The 19696-nt window shown below is 34.2% G+C and overlaps 2 protein-coding genes across 2 annotated transcripts; one reads left to right on the top strand and one right to left on the bottom strand.

Annotated features, from left to right (window-relative positions):
* Positions 1 to 493: 493 nt before the first annotated feature.
* LOC113177083 (olfactory receptor 5T18-like) lies at positions 494 to 1523 on the top strand. Its single transcript, XM_026381610.2, has one exon. It carries the CDS (start codon positions 573 to 575, stop codon positions 1521 to 1523), a length of 951 nt encoding a protein of 316 aa, XP_026237395.2. The 5' UTR covers positions 494 to 572.
* A 16711-nt stretch (positions 1524 to 18234) lies between these two features.
* On the bottom strand, positions 18235 to 19221 carry LOC113177090 (olfactory receptor 5T3-like). Its single transcript, XM_026381617.2, has one exon. It carries the CDS (start codon positions 19201 to 19203, stop codon positions 18235 to 18237), a length of 969 nt encoding a protein of 322 aa, XP_026237402.2. The 5' UTR covers positions 19204 to 19221.
* Positions 19222 to 19696: the final 475 nt, after the last annotated feature.

The following is a 19696-nucleotide window of genomic DNA, read 5'->3' as shown; positions in this document are numbered from 1 at the left end:
ATATAAATTTCATGTTTCATCTTCCCCCTCAAAACATTAGTTTAATTCAGAAAATCCCAATAAAACCTAGTGAAGATAGAACAATTTCAAATATTAGCTCATAAAATAAAATACAGACAAGTATTACTCTATGAAAGCAATGCAATTCAGTATACTTTATATTTTAAGTTAGTTTAATGATTAAATTTTATTAATATATTCCTTCATTATTTGTCCCATTGATGTACAATAAAGAAGGCTTGAATTCTACTGAAGAACAGTAAGTCTTTCACATTTCTAAATGTTCTGAAATTCTAACCACTCTATCCATGTGGTCTATCTCCTTATATACAGTCTCATGTATTTCATTTTATAAAAATGATTTTTCAACTGCTCACTTGAAGTTTTAGTGTAATTTAATGTAATGACGCTAATAGAACTAGTTAATAAATCAACTAGTATGCATGATCATTATGCAACAACAAAATGTTAAAAAGTATAATTTCTTTTGACTCACAATATTGTTCATTATTTTCATAGCAACATGAACTATGATCTTCTGAATCTTCATGTATGTTTTATGGCATTAAACCATGAAGAATGAAACTGAAGTTAATGCATTTGTACTCAAGGGATTCACAGACAGCAATGACCTGCAAATGATTCTCTTTTTCCTGTTTCTAGCAGTTTACCTCTTTACTCTCCTAGGAAATTTAGGACTGATTGGATTGGTCATCTTGGATTCCCGGCTCCACAATCCCATGTACTATTTTCTGAGTGTGTTGTCTTCTGTGGATGCCTGCTATTCTACAGATATTACCCCTAATATGTTAGCAAATTTCATATCAAAAAGTAAAATAATTTCATATTATGGATGTGCAACACAATCATTTCTTGCTGTTACTTTTGGAACCACAGAATGCTTTCTCTTAGCTGCAATGGCTTATGATCGCTATGTAGCCATCTACAACCCACTTCTGTATTCAGTGAGCATGTCACCCAGGGTCTATGTGCCACTCATCATTGCTTCCTGTGTTGGAGGAATTCTTCATGCTATTTTACACACAGTGGCCACTTTCAGCCTTTCCTTCTGTGGATCCAATGTAATTAGACACATATTCTGTGACATCCCTCCTCTACTTGCCATTTCTTGTTCTGACACTCACATAAATGAGCTTCTGCTCTTCCTCTTTGTGAGCTCCATTGAGATAGTCACCATCCTGATTGTTCTGGTCTCCTATGGCTTCATCCTGTTGGCTATTCTGAAGATGCATTCTGCTGAAGGGAGAAGGAAAGTGTTCTCTACCTGTGGCTCCCACCTGACTGGAGTGTCCATTTATCATGGGACCATCCTCTTCATGTATGTGAGACCAAGTTCCAGCTATGCTCTGGAACAGGACATGATAGTATCAATATTTTACACCATCATGATTCCCATGCTGAATCCCATCATCTATAGTTTGAGAAACAAAGACGTAAAAGAGGCAATGAAAAGACTTTTGGGGAAAAATTTTTGTATGGATAAAATCAAATTTTCACACTAAACTCTAAAATGAAAAAAAATTCTGATAAAAAATGTTTTCTTTTAGCTTATTAATGTTTTTCATTTATTGAACTATCTTTTAATTTTACCTCTGAAGATTAAAACCATTATGGAAGTAAAATAAGGATTTTTAATTTTTCTGAAACATGTTAATTCATTGATTTTAAATTTTTAAATTTATTATCATTATTTAACTACATATTTTTATTATGTTTTATTGTTTCATTAAACAGTTTAAAATAAGATCATGTTAAATTGTCTTCTCAATTTGTATACAGGTGTGAAAATATAATCTACTTGTTTATGAATTCATATGCATACATACTCATATACATATATGCACACATATATACATATATGCTGGTACTGATTTATTAGTTTTCTAGGGCTGCCATAACAATATACCACAGAATGAGTGGCTTATACAACACAAATTTATTTTTTCATGGCTCTTGGAAGTATTGTTCAAAAATAAGTTGTTGGCAGATTGATTTCTTTTGCTGCTTCTCTCTGTAGTTTGTGGATGACCACCTTGTACGTCTGTCTTCATGTGGTCTTCCTTCTATATGTCTGTGCCCCAAACCCACATTTTTACAATGAGACCAGGTATATTTGAAGTTCCACCTAAATCTTCTCTTTTTACTGATTATCCCTTTGAAGTAAATCTAACACCTTCTGCAACATTTCAATTTCAATATAATAAATAATATATAATATTTAATTAATATATAACATATAAATATTTAGTATATAATATTATAATTAATAATTATAATTAATAGACAATATAATTATAACATTATATATGATTAATTATACATATTAAATATATAAGATTATAATTTAAGCCAGTAAAAAATAAATGTAGAAGGAAAGAGTGAAGGACAGAGGGTGGGAGGGAGTGGGAAGGGAGAAAGGAAGGAAGGAACAAAGGAAGGAAATACGGAAGGAAGGAAGGAGAAAATGGTAGAAATTGAGGGAGAGTTGATGAGGAGACATTTCGTTTGATTACTTCAAAGGGATAATATATATAATATAATCAATAATTATAATTAATAATAATTAGTATATAATATATATAATATTGGTGCATGTATGTGCATGCACATGTATATACCCTCATAGAGAGCTATGTGTATGTGTAATCTCTACTTTAAAACATATCCATAGATGTCATATCCATAGATGTCAAACTGCATGGGATCCCATACTTGCAAGTATGTGTCACTTTATATCTCACTATCTTGATCATATATCACCTGATCAATGGCAAACCTACAGATAACCTAAATCCAGACTGCTTTTCATAAAGTGCCTGGTGTCCAACTTTAATTCAATTTTGAATTTTATGCATCTGTAGCAGTCAACTTATACACTGGATCACATACCACAGATAATATACATAAATTCCTAGGTTCATTACTGGAATATTTTGTGAGGGTGTATTTCTTCCTTTTTTTAATAAATCACACAGAGCATGGATGGAAAACCCATTCTTTACTTTCTCATAAAAGAGACTGGACATTGTCATATATCTAGGTGATTCTTAAACTGAAGAATAATAAAAGAAGCATAGGTCAGAGTCAGGTACAACTGACTGTCAGACTTGACTTATCATCTTTTATGCTCTCATTTAGCCTTTGTTTTAACAGATCTCATTTTCAACACACAGAGACATTTTATCTCTTCTGAATACTGATCTCACTGTCACATGATGATGTTAGCAATTTACCTCCTCTGTGTCTCTCTATATTCCTTCTTTCTTAAGTGTACCTGCTTCACTTATCATTTTTATATATCATGCATTTTTATTTATGTGTCTTCTATTATCTGATCTATTTTATGTCTTCTAGAACAATGATATGCATTATCACTTAACATACAGTTGATGGAAAGATCTATGTTTATGAATCAAAAGAATTAATTTTCTTAAATGGCCATATTACCAAAAGTGATATACAGAGTAAATGCAATAATCATCAAAATACTAATGATATTGTTCATAGAACTGGTGAAAATGGTCCTAAAATCCATGTGGAAAAATCAAAGATCCAAAATAGCCAAAGCAAACCTGAGCAAAAACACCAATGCTGCAGGCATCACCATGCCCAATGTCAAACTGTAGTACAGAGCCATAGACCAGTAGACAATAGAACAGAATAGAGGACATAGAATCAAACCCACTCAGTGACTGCCATCTGATTCTTGACAAAAGTGCCAAAACCAAACTTTGGAGAAGATAGCATTGTCACAAATGGTGATGGAAATATTGAATAACCATATGTAGAATATCAGGTTGCTATATTTTAACTTCACAAAAATCAATGCAGAACTGTGGCTGTGGTTCAGTGGTAGTGCACTTGCCTGGCATATGTGATGCACCGGTTTGATTCTCATCACTGTATATAAATAAATAAAGGTCTCTGGGCTGGGGTTGTAGCTCAGTGGTAGAGCGGTAGAGAGCCTGTCTCTCATGTGTGAGGTAGTGGGTTTGATGCTCAGCACCACATAAAAGTAAATAAATAAAATAAAGATATTGTGTCCAACTATAACTAAAAGAATATTTTAAAAAAATCAATGCAAAACAGTCCAGAGATCTAAGTATAAGGCCCGAAACCCTGAACTTCCTTGGGGAAAAAAAATCCCACACACAGTGGAAACAAACTGGAAACAATAACTTTCTGAACAGGACTCTTATAGCTTAGGAAATGCTAAGAAGAATTAATAAATAAGCTGGCATCAAATTAAAAAGTTTCTGCACAACAAAAGAATCAATTAGCAGAGTGAAGAGAAACATCTACAGAAGGAAAACATATTTTCTAGTCACTCTTTGAACATGATTAATATTTAGAACTCAAAATATTTACAACAATAAAAAACTACAATCAGTAAATGAGGAAATAAATTGAATAAATATTTCTCAAAAGAAGAAGTACAAATGGTCAATAATTATATGAAAAAATGTTCAACATCTTTACTTATCAGGGAAATGCAAATCAAAGCCATATTGTGACTTTGTTTCACTCAGTTCAAAATGGTAATCATCAAAAAGGAAATAGAAATAATGACCAACACTGGCAAGAATGTGAGAGAAAAAGAGCACTTATACACTGTTGGTGAGAATGAAAATTAGTACATCCATCATAGAAATCAGTACAGAGGTTCCTCAGTAAACTAAAAATAGAACTACTGAAGATTCAGTTATATCTCTCCCAAATATATTTCTGAAAGAATGAAGTCAGTGTAATATAGAGAAAACTAATACCAATGTGTATCATAGCACAACTCACAACAGCCAAGTGGTGGAATCAGCCTAGAACTTCATCAACAAATGAATGGATAAAAAAATTGTGGTACATGTGCACAATGGAATGCTACTTAGCAATAAAGCAGAATGAAATCATGTCATTTACAGAAATAATGGATGGAACTGAGATCATAATATTAAACAAAATAAGCCAAATATGAGAGATAAGCATTTCATGTTTTCTTTCATATGTGGAATCCAGTAGAAAAATGAGATGAATGTGGAAGGGAGACAATTAGTGAAGATAAAGAGAATCTGTGGTAGGAGGAAGGGATGATAAGGGTGGGTAATAGGGAGGTAGAAATAATCAAAATGCATTGTACACTTGTGAGAAAAAAACACAATGAAATAGATTATTTTGTGTAATTAATATCTGCTAAAAATTGTCCTTAATGAATGTTTTAGATTTTAGATTTTAGAAACGTTTATTTCATCCTAGAGATATATGAAACAGGATGTTTATTAAAATATTAGATGTACTAATATTTCATCATTTATTTAAAGAATTATTTTTTTCCTGTTCATTCTGTTAGTGAATTTTTCTATTTCCTTCTAAATTTCTGAACTGGATTTATTTTCTAGTGAATAGTTAGTGGCACACATATATTTAAGTAGGCAATATTTTCATTATCTATATTTATTTTTATTTTATTTTTGTTTTACTTAGGAGTGGTTTTGAATTTTGGTTTTAATTACCTACATAAAAATATCAAAGAAGTTTTATTTTATTTTATTTACTTCTAAACAGAATGCATTTTATATTATTTTCTACATCAGATCTCTTTTTAAGCTAATATATGACAATATTTCACAATTACTTCACATGCTTTAGAATTGAAAGGAGCCCCTCTTATTTGGAGTTAAAGTTTAATATAAACTCATGTATAAAAACAATCTTTCAGCTGAGCATTTTCTCTTTCTAATGGTTCATTGACTGGTTTTATTGGATGTATAACAGTTTTTCCAATATTAGAATCCTATTTTTCCTTCCTTTCCCCTGTATGCCAAATTCTCTACTTTAGAACATTGGTTGCTACATTGTTCTTTGAGCAGATATAAATCATGTCTAAATTTTCATGGCAAATTAAATCATATCATTACAAAGCAGCCTTTTGTTCATTTTGAAGCTCTTCCATGCATTCTATATTTTTTATATAAAAAGTTACAACAGATGTTCTCCAGTTTATTATCTAAATGCCTTTGTGGCCAGTCATTCCTTTGTACCTTTCTGAAACACTTTGTAACATATTTGACTTTATAAAGAAACTATACTGAGGTGGATACTGGCATATGATTGGAGGTGAACTCTGTTCACCACCCCTCCCCATCCCCCCAAATATAAATCTGCATTCACAGAAATGCCTTCAGAAGAGTTAAGAAAACAAGTGGAAGATAACAGTATTTGGATTATTATTTAATAATAATATAAATATAATTATTATTTAATAATAAAATTACTCATGGAAGTTTCTAGAAAGGACAGTGTTACATTACTTAGGTCATATCTCCCTCATCTCCAGGTAACACAGAACCTAGAGGAATGTCACACATTTGGAAAAGGGAAAGGCATGTAGGACCTTACCTGGGACATCACCACTGCTCCTGCTAAAAGAAAGCCCTATATTGACGGACCCCACAGTTCCACATTCCAGGCCACTACCTGTAGACTGCAATTACAAACCTGATCTGACATTAGACAGGACCACATGGCCACAGACTTTAGGCTTATAGGACAATCTCCAACTTGTATCACTGCCAGGCTGACTTTCATGGTCATGGACTCCACACATCCTAGAACACGGAAAAACCTCAAGGGCTTCAAGAATGCCACATTTCTGCACTGACCACATCAGCCCTGAGTTTCTGGCAGTGCCATGCCAGCCACAGCTACTCTGTGCTTACAGTGAACATGAATGTTACACAGAACCTTTCTCAGACAAAGGCAAGCTGAGAAGACTGGGATAAGTCCCTACTTCTTTAAAAGCACAAGCATTGATGCATGACCACAAACATCAAGACAATCAAGGAAATATGTTCTCACCAACAGACAAAAGGAGGTGCTAGCTATTGGCCAAAAATAAATGAAGATTCAGTGAACTTAACAGACACATATAGAACATCCAATCTAACAGCTAAAGACTGCATATTCTTCCCAATTGCACATGGAGCATTCTCCAACACAGATCACATATTAGAACACAAAATTGTATAAAAAATTTCATGAAGAATGAAAAATAATATGAGGTATCACTTCTCATAACTTGGTGTAAATCTAAGCATGAGTTACAGGAATAAATTTGGTAATATCACAAATATTTGGAAATTTTAAAAAAAGTCTATCCCAAAAGTCTTCTTTTTAAAGATATGCTAGGTATGTTAATAATTATATATGTGCCTCAGCTCACAATGGAGTAATACAAGTTCTAATGAAGCCATAAGAATATCACAAGTCAAAAATGCACTTAATGATAGATACACTGAAAAACACATCGAAAATCAAAAAAATCATAGATTGAACAATATATATGAAGATTTGATTATGAACACAATTTTCCTTATCAAATTAAAATAATACACAGGAAATATAAAACATTAGAAACGTTTTAAAAATATAACTTATATGCTCTAAATTTTAAATAGTAAAATGTATATTTTAGTGCATTTATTATGTTTTAGTATGTTAGGGTTTTGGAAAATTTTTACCACTCTGAAAATAAAACCTGTACTGTCTAAACAGTCATTCCTAATTTTCCACTTTCCTATCCTTTAAACATTAATCTACTGTCTCCATGTATTTGCTTATTGTGTACCTTCCATAAAAAAGTATTATTAAACATGAGGTCTTTTATAACTAATATATTTAATTAAAATAATGTCTTAAGGGCCATCCTTTTTATGACATTATCAATGATATTTCTTCTTATTACCAAACAAGTGAGTTACTAAGGTTTATTAAATGGTTGCTGATAAACATTTGTTAGTGATGCTGATAGAAATGAGAGTAATTTAGACTGTTCAAATCTGCAGATACCAAAAAAATAAAAAAATAAGAGAGAGAGAGAGAGAGAGAGAGAGAGAGAGAGAGAGAGAGAGAGGATACTAGAGAGACGATACTAGAGAGAGGGTAGTAGTCAGGATACAGCATATTCTGGGGGAAGAAAGAAATTCAGAAATACAGCAATTCAGAAAAGCAAGGACTATACTTGCACAAGAGCCACCCACAGGGCCTATGCATTTTATGTTCCTGCTCTGTTCTTTCTTAGTCTTTACAATATTCTGAATAATTGAAGAGGGTCACACATCACTCTTACCAACAACCCAGTATGAAAAGGAAGATTTTCAAATTGGAAAAATAATCTTAATTGTTTTCATGTAGATATTGGTTAAGTAAGAATATAATTTATTTAGTAATTACAGGACTATTCAGGCTACCTGCTTTCTCTGATATGGTCACTTTTAAGGATTTACATAGCTCATTTAACTGTAAAATTTATTAGCAATTGGTGGTTTGTATGACCTCATATTTTCTACTAAATATATATGAGAACTCTAGTGATATCCTTTATTTCATTTCTCATAGGTATTATGTATTTTTGTTCTTTTCAGTAGTGATCATCAAAGTTATCAAATTCATATTTACCATCTTATAGTTTGACTAAAAAATATTTTAAAAAGGCTTTGTCATATGATTCTTAAAATAGTATAGATCTTCCTTTATTTATTGAAGCAATTAATATTTTTAAAAAATACTGTTTAGTACACTTACCTTCATTTTTACATCTTTGACATTTCTTTATGATATTATTTTTATACATGCTCTATTGTTACCATGTTCCTCCATACCTGGAAAATTATTTGAAGCACAAGTCTGTAAAATCATTTCAGTATCTGTGAATTTAGTGTTCATTTTCATATATGTGTGCTATTTTTGTGTGAAAGCATGTTTCCCTAAAAATGTATTTATTCTGCCTATATGTGAGAAATATATTTCAAATAATTTAGTGGAAAATGATTTCTTTTAGACCAGGGATTGAATCCAGGGATACTTAACCACTGAATCACATCCCAAACCTTTTTTTTATCTTTCATTTTGAGACAGCGTCTTGCTAAGTTGCTGAGTCTAGCTTTGAACTTGTAATCCTCCTGCCTCAGTCTCCTGAGTTTCTGAAATTAAAGGAATGTGCCACAACAATTTTTGTCTTTTACCACTTTAAATATATGTTCATTATTTGCTGGTGTATAACATTTCTTATAATATCTGCTAAAATTCTTTCAGTTTTTCTTCCATATGTAATATGTATCTTCCACTGTTTTTTTTTTTTTAACTTAGCTCAACTTTATCAGTGACACTTAATATTGTATGTGTTTTTTGTTGTTTTTTTGATGTGCTTTTTGTATTTATCCATGATGGTGAACTTGATGTGAACTGATTGGACTGAGATGCCAAGATATTTGACAAACATTATTCTTAGTGTTTCTGTGAGATTGTCTTGAATGAGATCAACCTTCAAATTTGTGGAATCTGAGTAAACAGATTTCCCTTCATTATGCATGTGAACCTCATGCAATCAGTTGAAAGCCTATGTAGAACTCAAAGAAACCCTCTCACAAAGAAGAGAGAATTTCCCAGAGTTCTGACTTATGCAATCACCAAGAGAAGCTCTTCCTGGTTCCACAGCAGACTGCCTCTGGACTCCAATGGAAAACCAACAGTAGGTAGTAATGAGCAATGGTATGCAAACATAATAGAGCAGGGTTACTGGGTTCCTTTGAATTGCCTTTAGTGAACCATCAACTTGTAGAACAACGACATGAATACTAACCCTGGGAATAAACAGGTGAAAACAAAGGAGGAAAATTTAAAATGCATCAAAAAAGGGAATATCATTGGGCTAAATCCTGACAGTTCTACTGAGTTTATTGTAACAATGAGGATTTAGGGCCATGGGTTTTTCATTGGATTTCAGAAGGGAAAATTCATTAATGGAACAGGTGCACTAAGATGAACTCTGGCAGGTCATTGGTCCCAGAACCTGCATTAATATATTATTAACTTGTAAACAAAGCTCCCTGAAGAGAATAGTAACTGTGACAGTTATGAAGAAGATGAACTACAGTCAAAAGTTCCTTGAGCTGGTTTGAAGGAGGAGATAAATAGAGATGGTAAAGACTACAGAAGGCGGAACTCAGTTCTCCTGACAAACATCAAACAGCAATGGATTTGGAAACAGTTCTGCTTTCTTTGTTGCTCTCTGCTGGGAGGTGACCCAGTCTATCTTGAGAGTGCTTTTTGCTTGAGATGTACTTTGCTTTAATTCATACTAAAATTCTTTTCCTTGGTTTTTTGGTGTTTGATTTATTTATTTTTTTTCATCTGAACACAGATCCTAGGTTTGGGGCTTCATCTCTCCACTCTTCTGTGACACTCTTGGGAGACTGATAATTCATCCTGAAAATTTTGCACTTTCTAAACGGAAAATTTTGGACTTTATAGTTTCTATAATAACACGACTCAATTCCTTCCTAATCAGTTTTCGCTCTCACTCTCTCTCAGTGTATGTATTCTATATATATAATATTAATATGTATAATATTATAATATATATATACTATTTATAATATTTAATATAAATTAATATATATATGATATTATATATATCTGCATAAACATACACATCCTAGTGCCTGCTAATTTTATAGAAAACTCTGACTGATACTATTACTGAGATTGTTTCTTAGAGGAAGATTATTAAGTAAGAGATTGATAATTTGGGGGTTTCTTTCTTTTTTGGGAGTGGGTACTGAGGGTTGAACTCAGGGGCACTCAAACACTGAGCCACATCCCATACTATTTTGTATTTTATTTAGAGACAGGGTGTCACTATTAGCGCCTTGCTGTTCCTGGGGCTGCTTTGAACTTGTGATCCTCCTGTCTCAGCCTCCTGAGCTGCTGGGATTACAGGTGCCACCCACTGTGCCCAGCTTGTTGTTGTTGTTTTTTTTTTTTAAATCAAATGTCTCCTATAATAATTTTAAAAGGCATTGTGACTTGTTTTTCCTACAGTAAGGAGAACACCAATAGTCTGAGGTAAAATGTGGTAATACAGACCTTCCATACATCACTGTTTTATACTGAAAATCAAACACTTCCATGAGTATGACAGTAAACATTGTAGCCAAACTGAGCAATATGACTGGCTTCTTGTTCCTAATGTCTCTAAACAAATTGGGACAAGAAACAGAAAATCCCAGGGGTTTGAATTTCCAGATCAAGAAACATAAAAATGAACTGAAAGCTTGTACGTCAGGCCTGAACAAGTCCCTTATCTCCTGAAGCGGCAGAGCTGATATTGTTGCAAACCATTACCCAGACTCATCTTGGGGTGGCGGACATAAAATACAAATTGAATACTTACAGGTGACTAATTTAAATGTGAGAGGAGATTGAGAAGGAATATGACGTGGAAGTTGAAATGAAAACATGTGACAGGCCACTGATGAACTTCAGGACTTTGATCCTAAATGTTGATGACTCCTCTTTGTCAGTACAAGAAGCTAGATCCATCTGGGAGGATGGACTTGCATTACCTGAAGACATTGCAGTGTCATCCTGTAAGACGGTTTCCCTGAAGACCATTCTGAATATCTTCAGGACTGTTCCACACAACCTCTTTGCTTTTTGACATATTACTACACTCATGTTTTAGGAAACTCCCCAAATGAGGTGCAAATTATAATCTTGTGAAGATGCTATATGCCAAGAGAATTATAAGATCTTCCTAATTTATACAGATTCATACAGAAATTCAGGAAATACGTGTGAGAATGAATATTAAGAATATGGGGTAATGATGGAGGGAATATACAATAGAGTGAATTTATTGACATGACTTCAATAAGCAAAAATTCTGTACTTAGCTCACACACTTAGAAAGTCTTAACAATTTATTCGATCAGCTGAAACAGACCAAATGTAGCCTACAGTTATTAGAAATGTTGCACCCACATTTTTTTCCATACAGAAAGTGATTCAAAGGCTTAGAGATATTTGAAAATTAGGGTGAGTTTGTCATTTAAGACTACTAATTCAAACTGGGAGAATCTAGAAGATAAATTATTTATCATGACTGTGGAAAATAAAGTTTTGAGAGGACACACATCCCAGAATTCTTGAAGATCATACAGTGGAACCAGAACTTTTTGTGGGACCAGAACTTATAGGGGGAAATACTGCTACTTTTAGGTAAGTCTAAATTCAGGGAAAGTAAATGGAAACTGGGGTAGTAAAGGTCAATGGTCTGTTCAAGATTTTCAAAGACAAAGTAAACATAGGTACTTTAAATGGCTGTAGAGTTAAAGCAATAATCTATAACATACCCCAAGCAGATCTATTGTCTTTGCTAGTTGATTGTGGATTTCCTAGATGTGAAATAGATAAATAGCCTACTAAATTATTATTTCCTCTGTATAAGCAGAAAAGTTTCAGGTCAAGTGAATGAAAGTCAAACATTAATCTTAAAAAGAGAATGAGACAGTCCCTTTAAAGTGTCCATATTTTGAGCCAATCTTTAGGTCCAGAATAACTTGAATAAAGGAGAGTCCATGTACCTGGGGAAGGATCCAGGGCACTGCCAAAGATTTATGTTGTTAATCTTTTCCCAGAGATATTTATGAACTTTTAACAGATTAACTGTACATTAATGGAAAACATCTGACCATATCTTTCAAAGATTATTGGACTCTAACTCTGAACTGCCAGAAATTACAGGAAACCAAGTATTTCACTTGGTGCACTTTCAAAAGAGATGCTTTTCAATCTACTTAAAGGCATTTTAACACAGGTTAGTATCAAGTGTCTTCATAAAACCATCCTTTGGTTATTTCACCAATATTGAAATATTAATTATAAAATAATATAATTCTCAGCTTCGGCCAGAAGAATTCCTGACCTGTGGATGAGGGTTATTGTTGTGGGAAATGACAAATGGAAGTCATTAGAACTATCTATAACTAGAAAAATAGTGAACCAAAAGCAACATTGCATTCTTGGAGGCATCTTAGCTATTACTGTCACCTTGAGGAGGAGAAAGATAAAGGGGTGGTGATTCCCAAAACAACCCAATTATTTTTATCTATTTGACTTATTCTAAAGAAAAATGGATTTTGTGGGACAGTGAATTATTATAAACTTAGTCAGGTAGTGACTCTAAGTGTGTCTTCCATACCATATTTAGGTTCATTGCTTGAACATTTAAACATCTCTTATAACTACCATTCACACCAATTGTTTTGGAAAATATTTTCTATTCATCCCTGCCAATCAACACCACCAGAGACAGTTAGGTTTCAGAGAGCAATGCACCTTCACTGTCATCATCAGTGGTATATCAACTATTCAGCTCTGAATTTATAGAGATCTCACATATCTTTCCAACCCACAAGACATCATGTTGGTTTCCTATATTAAATACAACTACTGAACAAAACCCAATAATTACTCTAGACTTATTGATTGCTTAGAGAATTGTTTGTCAGAGGGTAGGGGAAAATTTTGACAATAATTCATGGATTTCTGCCTAAGAATTTCTGTGTATCAAGTGCCATAGCTTGTTGGGCTATTCCTTTAATGATGAAGGACAGCTTCTTTCATTTCCTTTAATTCAAGCTATAAAGAGACATAATGCCTAATGAGCCTCTTTGAACTTTGGTGGAACAGCATATTCCCTTTTCACGTCAGTTACTCCAGAAAACATGTGGCATGAACTGAAAAGCTGAAATTTTGTTTGAGACTCAGCACAAACAAAACCTCAACCAGTTTAGGCTGCCCTGCAAGCTCCTCTGAGATTTGAGCCATATGGCACAATAGATCCCAGTGCATGAAATGTCACTGGCAGATGAAGATGTATGGAGCCTTTGATAGTATCCTGAAGATGCAGGCCATTCAGATTTTGAAGAACCCTGCCATCTGCTATGGACAACTAATCTTTAAGAAGTAGATAAATGATGGCTACAGGACTTCAGCAGATACTGAATGAATGCTCAACAATAGATCTCAAATTTTCCATGTGACTCAAGCTGCCCATGAGGAAAAGGGTCTTGTCTTGTTTTTGCTTTCTTTCTGTCTTTCTTCCTTCCTGTCTTTCTGCCTTTCTCTTTTCCTTTCTTTTCTTTTCATTCTTTCTTTCTTTTTTTCTTTCTAGTACTGGGGATTAAACCCGGGGCATCTGGGCAAGTGCTATATTACTGAACTACATCCCTAGCTCAAGGAAATAGGTATTATCTAGTCCACTGACCCATAAAATGTGGTATTTCCAGCAGCCTTCCATGATGAGATCAGTCCAGAGCAGGCTCTGAAAAGCCCAAGTAAGTTGTACTAAATGCTCTCCAAGTGCTCTAAAAGGCCCGTCCATGGTCCATGTTTCTGCCATATTGCCTTCTTTCTCCCCATCTGAGCAAATGGCTATATAGGAGTTTCCTACCATGAGTTGGCAGAGTAAAAGAATCCTCCATCTTGATTGACAGATGGTTCTGAATGATGTACAGGCATCACCCCAAAGTGAACAACTGTAGCACTACAGCCCCTTATGTAGAGTATAAGTAAGTGTTGAGGAGTTATGGTTTCTTCTACCTAGACAGCCTCAGGGTGCAGGAAGTAAACAGGGCTAGGGCCATGACACAGAGCCTTCACTGGGGCAATGCACACTAGAGCTATGGAGACAGAGCCACCCTAAGACCTGAGGACTGTAGAGCCATCAAAGTATAACACCTTCCTAGGAAAGTTACATGCCTGCTACTTCAGTGCATGAGAGCTGACACGTTTATTTCACCTGGCCAAGCCATGAAAGCTGTGGGTCTCCAATCCCTTGCCTTAGTATGTTTCAGGAGGTGGAACATGGAGTAAAAGATTATTCCCCAGCTTTAAGATTTAATATTGTTTGCCTATTGTGTATTACAGATATTTAATTTTTGTTCCCATATTTTTGATTATGTAGGCTAAATCCCTATATATTCCACATAGGTCAAGGATGCAATGGATTATGAGTTATAGTGGCAACCATTGCATAGACCCACCAGCAAAGCCTAACGGAGGCAGCCATAGAGGTCTCCAACCCTGACTCTGTGTTCCTGCTTGAAAGGATTCTAGGAAGACATAAGATATAGTAAAAGAATAACAAAGTTTATTTTAAAAAGATGTGAAAAAGGTAATGGGGACACTCTCAAGGGAGACAGTGGGTACTCTCAAAGAGGAGAAGGATGTCACATTCCATCTGCTTTCCTGTTTCATAGAGAGTCCAAAGGAAGTTTCCAGAGTCCTGCCCACTTCTGCCTCTAGACTTTCTATTGACAGCAGGATTGCATCAGACTTTTAAATCCCTACTGTGCATGGTGAAGATCCCCAAAAATCTGTAGGTCACATTGATCCATGCTGACCAGTTCTAATTGGAACTTATTAATACAGATTTTATTCTAAGGGAAGTTATTCATATCTCCCTTAGTTCTGGAAACTGCCCCGTGTGAGAGTTTTACAAGTCTGCCTGCTCCAGGGTAACTTGTCAGGATGGAGACTTTCCTGTATTTCTCTTGCAGTTAACAAGTTTGCTGAGGAATATAACATATTCTATTGATTTAAACCAGGTAGGCCTGCAAGTAAATTGCTTTTATGTCCCATATTTTTATTGGTGTATTATAGTACATAATGGTGGGATTTGTTCAACATTCATACATGCACAAAATATAACAATATAAGTTGGCCAATACAATTTTCCAGAATATCCTTTTTCCCTCACCTCTTTATTCTCCAAACAGTAGGCCAGGTTTTAGATTCATTCCCTTAAATTCATGTTCCTATTGCTCACATCTGTCTGTTACCTTATCAGAAGCCACATTGCCAATACAACAAATGCAATAATTTTACTCTTAGTTCTATTGTTTTAATGAAGATCTTTAATAATTCCTAAAATATCATCTAAAAGCTAAACAATGAAGATGGTAAGGTGAAAAGATATGTCTACTCTTTCATTAAATGGATAACTTGCTGCAAAGTTGGAATTCTGTGACTAGGCAGCTTAGTTTAAATTCTGGAACTCTCAAGAGCTGTGTGTGGCATCAAGTAAATTTCTTAAAGTTTGTATGTTGTTGTTTTCTCATCTATAATAAATTGTAATATTACAGCTGCTTCTTGGAATTGTTATGAATGTGAAGAACATACACACATATATGTAAAAATTATGCAATTTTATACATATATGTATGTGTTTATGTGTGTGTGTGTGAACGTACATGACATTTATGTTCTTGTTTAGTACCTAACCTAATAAGCTGCATATGATTCTTAGTTTTTGGTATTACCCATTCATTCATTGACTCACTATTTAATAAATAATCTCTCAGTAAACTCTAAGTTCTAGGTGTGTTTTATAGTTTGGGGGATATAACTCTGAGGACACATAGGTACCACGACTGTCTTTATACAAGGTACAGTGTGAAGATATTGGTAGACAGTGACAACTAAGTACACCAAAATGTTTTAAATGAGAACAGTGATAAGTAATGAAAAAAAGAGGCTCCATGTAGATAGTAGGTGAAAGAATTTTGTTTTACTTATTTATTTTTTGCCTGACACAGTGGAACATTCCTGTGTTCCCAGCAATTTGGGAGATTGAGGCAGAAGATTTTAAGTTCAAGGCCAGTCTCAACAATTTAAAAAAAGAAACAGGACCAAAATCCATCAGAGAATATTTACTAAACATACCCCTAACCAATTTAAATTTCTTAATAGTCTCTAGTAACAAAATGATTCCGGAACACTGCAGACATTTTGAATTTTGCAGGCAGTTATTTAGATTTTTTTTTTTTTAACCAGAGATAGAACTTAGGGGCACTCAACCACTGAGCTACATCCCCCAGTCCTATTTTGTATTTTCTTTAGAGACAGAGTCTCACTGAGTTGCTTAGTGCCTTGCTGTTGCTGAGGCTGTCATTGAACTTGAGATCCTCCTTCCTCAGTCTCCTGAGCCGCTGGAATTATGTGCCAACTGGCCGGCAGAAAATATTTTTGAAGTAATTGTTTTTGCATTAAAAATTTATGTCTGACTGGGCCCAGTGGTGCCAAGTGTGTAATCCAGCAGCTTGGGAGGCTCAGGCTTGAGGATCGTGAGTTCAAAGACAGCATTAGTAACAGCAAGACACTAAGCAACTCAGTGAGACCCTGTCTCTAAAGAAAAAAAAAAAAAATAGGGCTGGAGATGTAGCTCAGTGGTTGAGTGATCCTAAGTTCATTCCCTGGCACACACAAAAAAAGTAAGAAAAATCATGTCTGAAAATTATTTGTATGCATCTCAAACTCACACTGCAAATTTAACTCTTAAAAATAACATAATTTTGATTACTCTATTCTGATTGATGAATTTACAGTAAAAATGGGCTTAGACAGAAAGCAGTGTTTCAATGAAAGAAAAGTAAATTTTTGCCCTTAATACCTCTTCAAATAAAATTTTGAACAAAATTAAAGAAAGCATAATTTTGAAATAGAAACATATGTCAACAGAGGTGAAGTAAGACTACTTCCATTCTGTGCCCTTCTTCCATGGATGTAAATTTTGAGTAATGATAATGTTGGGAGGTGATTTCTTTGACACTAAGTAATGAAAGTGGAGCTAGGAACTGAGGAAGAATTTAGAATTGAAGTAAACCCCTAAGGTAGACTAATTTTGCAGATGTTTGGACAGTCATTTACAAATAGTTCTTTCCTAATCTAAAGTTTTGCTTTTCTTGGACCTTAAAAGACTTCTCAATGAATATCCACATTTGGTATCTGTATATCTCCAAAATGGATCATCGATTTCTGTGAATAAAAGAGGCCAGGGAAAATTTAATAGGAAAAGAATATTCATCATGTATAGAAACAGAAAAACAGCAAAAGAGATGCTCACAACTTGAATGGATCTCGGTATGTGATGAAATGTTTAGAAAATAAGATTTGGGGATTCTTGCATAGGGATTTTAGAATGGGAAGTTAACTCCATAATAAATGCTGGAGATTTGATATAAGTAGTTCGACTTTTTTTTTTTAATTTATAGAATTCTGAGGACATAGCTTCTAGTTAAAGCAAGCAAAACTCAATTCTATAACCAGAAATATCAATAGCCTTACATCCCAGAATGTATAATATGAATTTATTTGATAAAATAATAGGCATACACATACAGCTGACACAATTTATCTTAATTTGAGAAATTCTTGACTGGAGAGCTGATGATTATTTTACTTATAAGGAGTCTAGCATATATAGCATGATTAACTAAAACAAGGACATTTTGTCACCAATTTCTGCCATACAGATATGAATAGACATCCACTTTTATTTATTTTTTAAGTTTTACTCAAATAAAAAATTTACATGAGTTATAAAGAAACTTCTCTCAACAATTTTTTCATTGCCTCTTTTACATCTTTGTTTCTCAAACTGTAGATGATGGGATTCAGCATGGGAATCACAATGGTGTAAAATATTGACACTATCATGTCATGGTTTGAATCATAGTTGGAATTTGGTCTCATGTAACTGAAGAGGATGGTCCCATGATAAATGGACACTCCAGTCAGGTGGGAGCCACAGGTAGAGAACACTTTCCTCCTCCCTTCAGCAGAATGCATCTTCAGAATGGCCAACAGGATGAAGCCATAGGAGACCAGGACAATCAGGATAGTGACCATCTCAATAGAACCCACAAAGTAGAAGAGGAGAAGCTGGTTGGTGTGAGTATCAGAACAAGAAATAGCAAGGAGAGGAGGGATATCACAGAAAACATGTCTGATTTTATTGGACCCACAGAAGGACAAGCGGAAAGTGGCCACTGTGTGTATAGTAGCATGTGAAATACCACCAACATAGGAAGCCACTATGAGTGGCACATAGACTCTGGGTGACATGCTCACTGAATACAGAAGTGGGTTGTAGATGGCCACATAGCGATCGTAAGCCATGGCAGCCAAGAGAAAGCATTCCGTGGTCCCTAAAGTAACAAAGAGAAGCATCTGTGTAGCACACCCCAGAAAGGAAATGGATTTATTTTCTGCCAGAAAATTGACCAACATTTTTGGAGTGACAACTGTAGAATAGCAGGCATCCAAGAATGATAAGACACTCAGAAAGTAGTACATGGGGTTGTGGAGTCGGGAATCCTCAATGACCAATACAACCAGTCCCAAATTTCCTATCAAAGTAAAAAGATAGATGCCAAGAAATAGTAAAAATAAGAAGACTTTCAGGTTAAAATCATCTGTGAAGCCCATCAATACAAACGTGGTGACTTCTGTGATGTTCTTCCACTGAATCCTGTAAACATCCATATCTGATGACAACTTTTCCATTTTAGTTTTTACAAAAAGATTGAAAAATATCCTTTATTAATAGAATTTGTGTAATTATATTCCAATTTGGTTCTTAGAGCATAATGATTTCTTTGGTAGTAATGACATAGGCAGTGACAAAGAACTGCATCAGCACATGAATTTTTACTATATAAGGCAAAAAAGAAAAAAAGAAAAGAAATAATTTAACTCATTGTTGGCTAAATGCATTGTTAGAAATTCCTGTAATTAAAGTGATTTTTATTTTCCAATTAATTTTTGAATGAATTTTCTGCCATTTGTATATATATTACATCCTCTTAAAATTAAAAAAATGGATATGTATAGATCAGCTTAAATCCAAAAATGTTTCATTGGAAAACCCATAGTTGAGTTGAAGTCTTAGTTTTATTACAAAGTACGTGAAACCACTTTCCTTAATGTTTCATACTTTGTAATATACAAGACACTAAGCTAAACTTATAGGTAAATTTAGATGAAACAAACAATGTCA

The sequence above is a fragment of the Urocitellus parryii genome, chromosome 4 (genome assembly GCF_045843805.1).
Source record: "Urocitellus parryii isolate mUroPar1 chromosome 4, mUroPar1.hap1, whole genome shotgun sequence".
In the NCBI taxonomy this organism is placed as follows: domain Eukaryota; kingdom Metazoa; phylum Chordata; class Mammalia; order Rodentia; family Sciuridae; genus Urocitellus; species Urocitellus parryii.
Note: the sequence above shows the minus strand (reverse complement) of the source record. Positions and strands in the feature narration are given on the sequence as shown.

Coding starts and splice junctions, on each gene's coding strand:
- LOC113177090 (XM_026381617.2), bottom strand. CDS start 19,203: ATGGAAAAGTTGTCATCAGATATGGATGTTTACAGGATTCAGTGGAAG.
- LOC113177083 (XM_026381610.2), top strand. CDS start 573: ATGAAGAATGAAACTGAAGTTAATGCATTTGTACTCAAGGGATTCACA.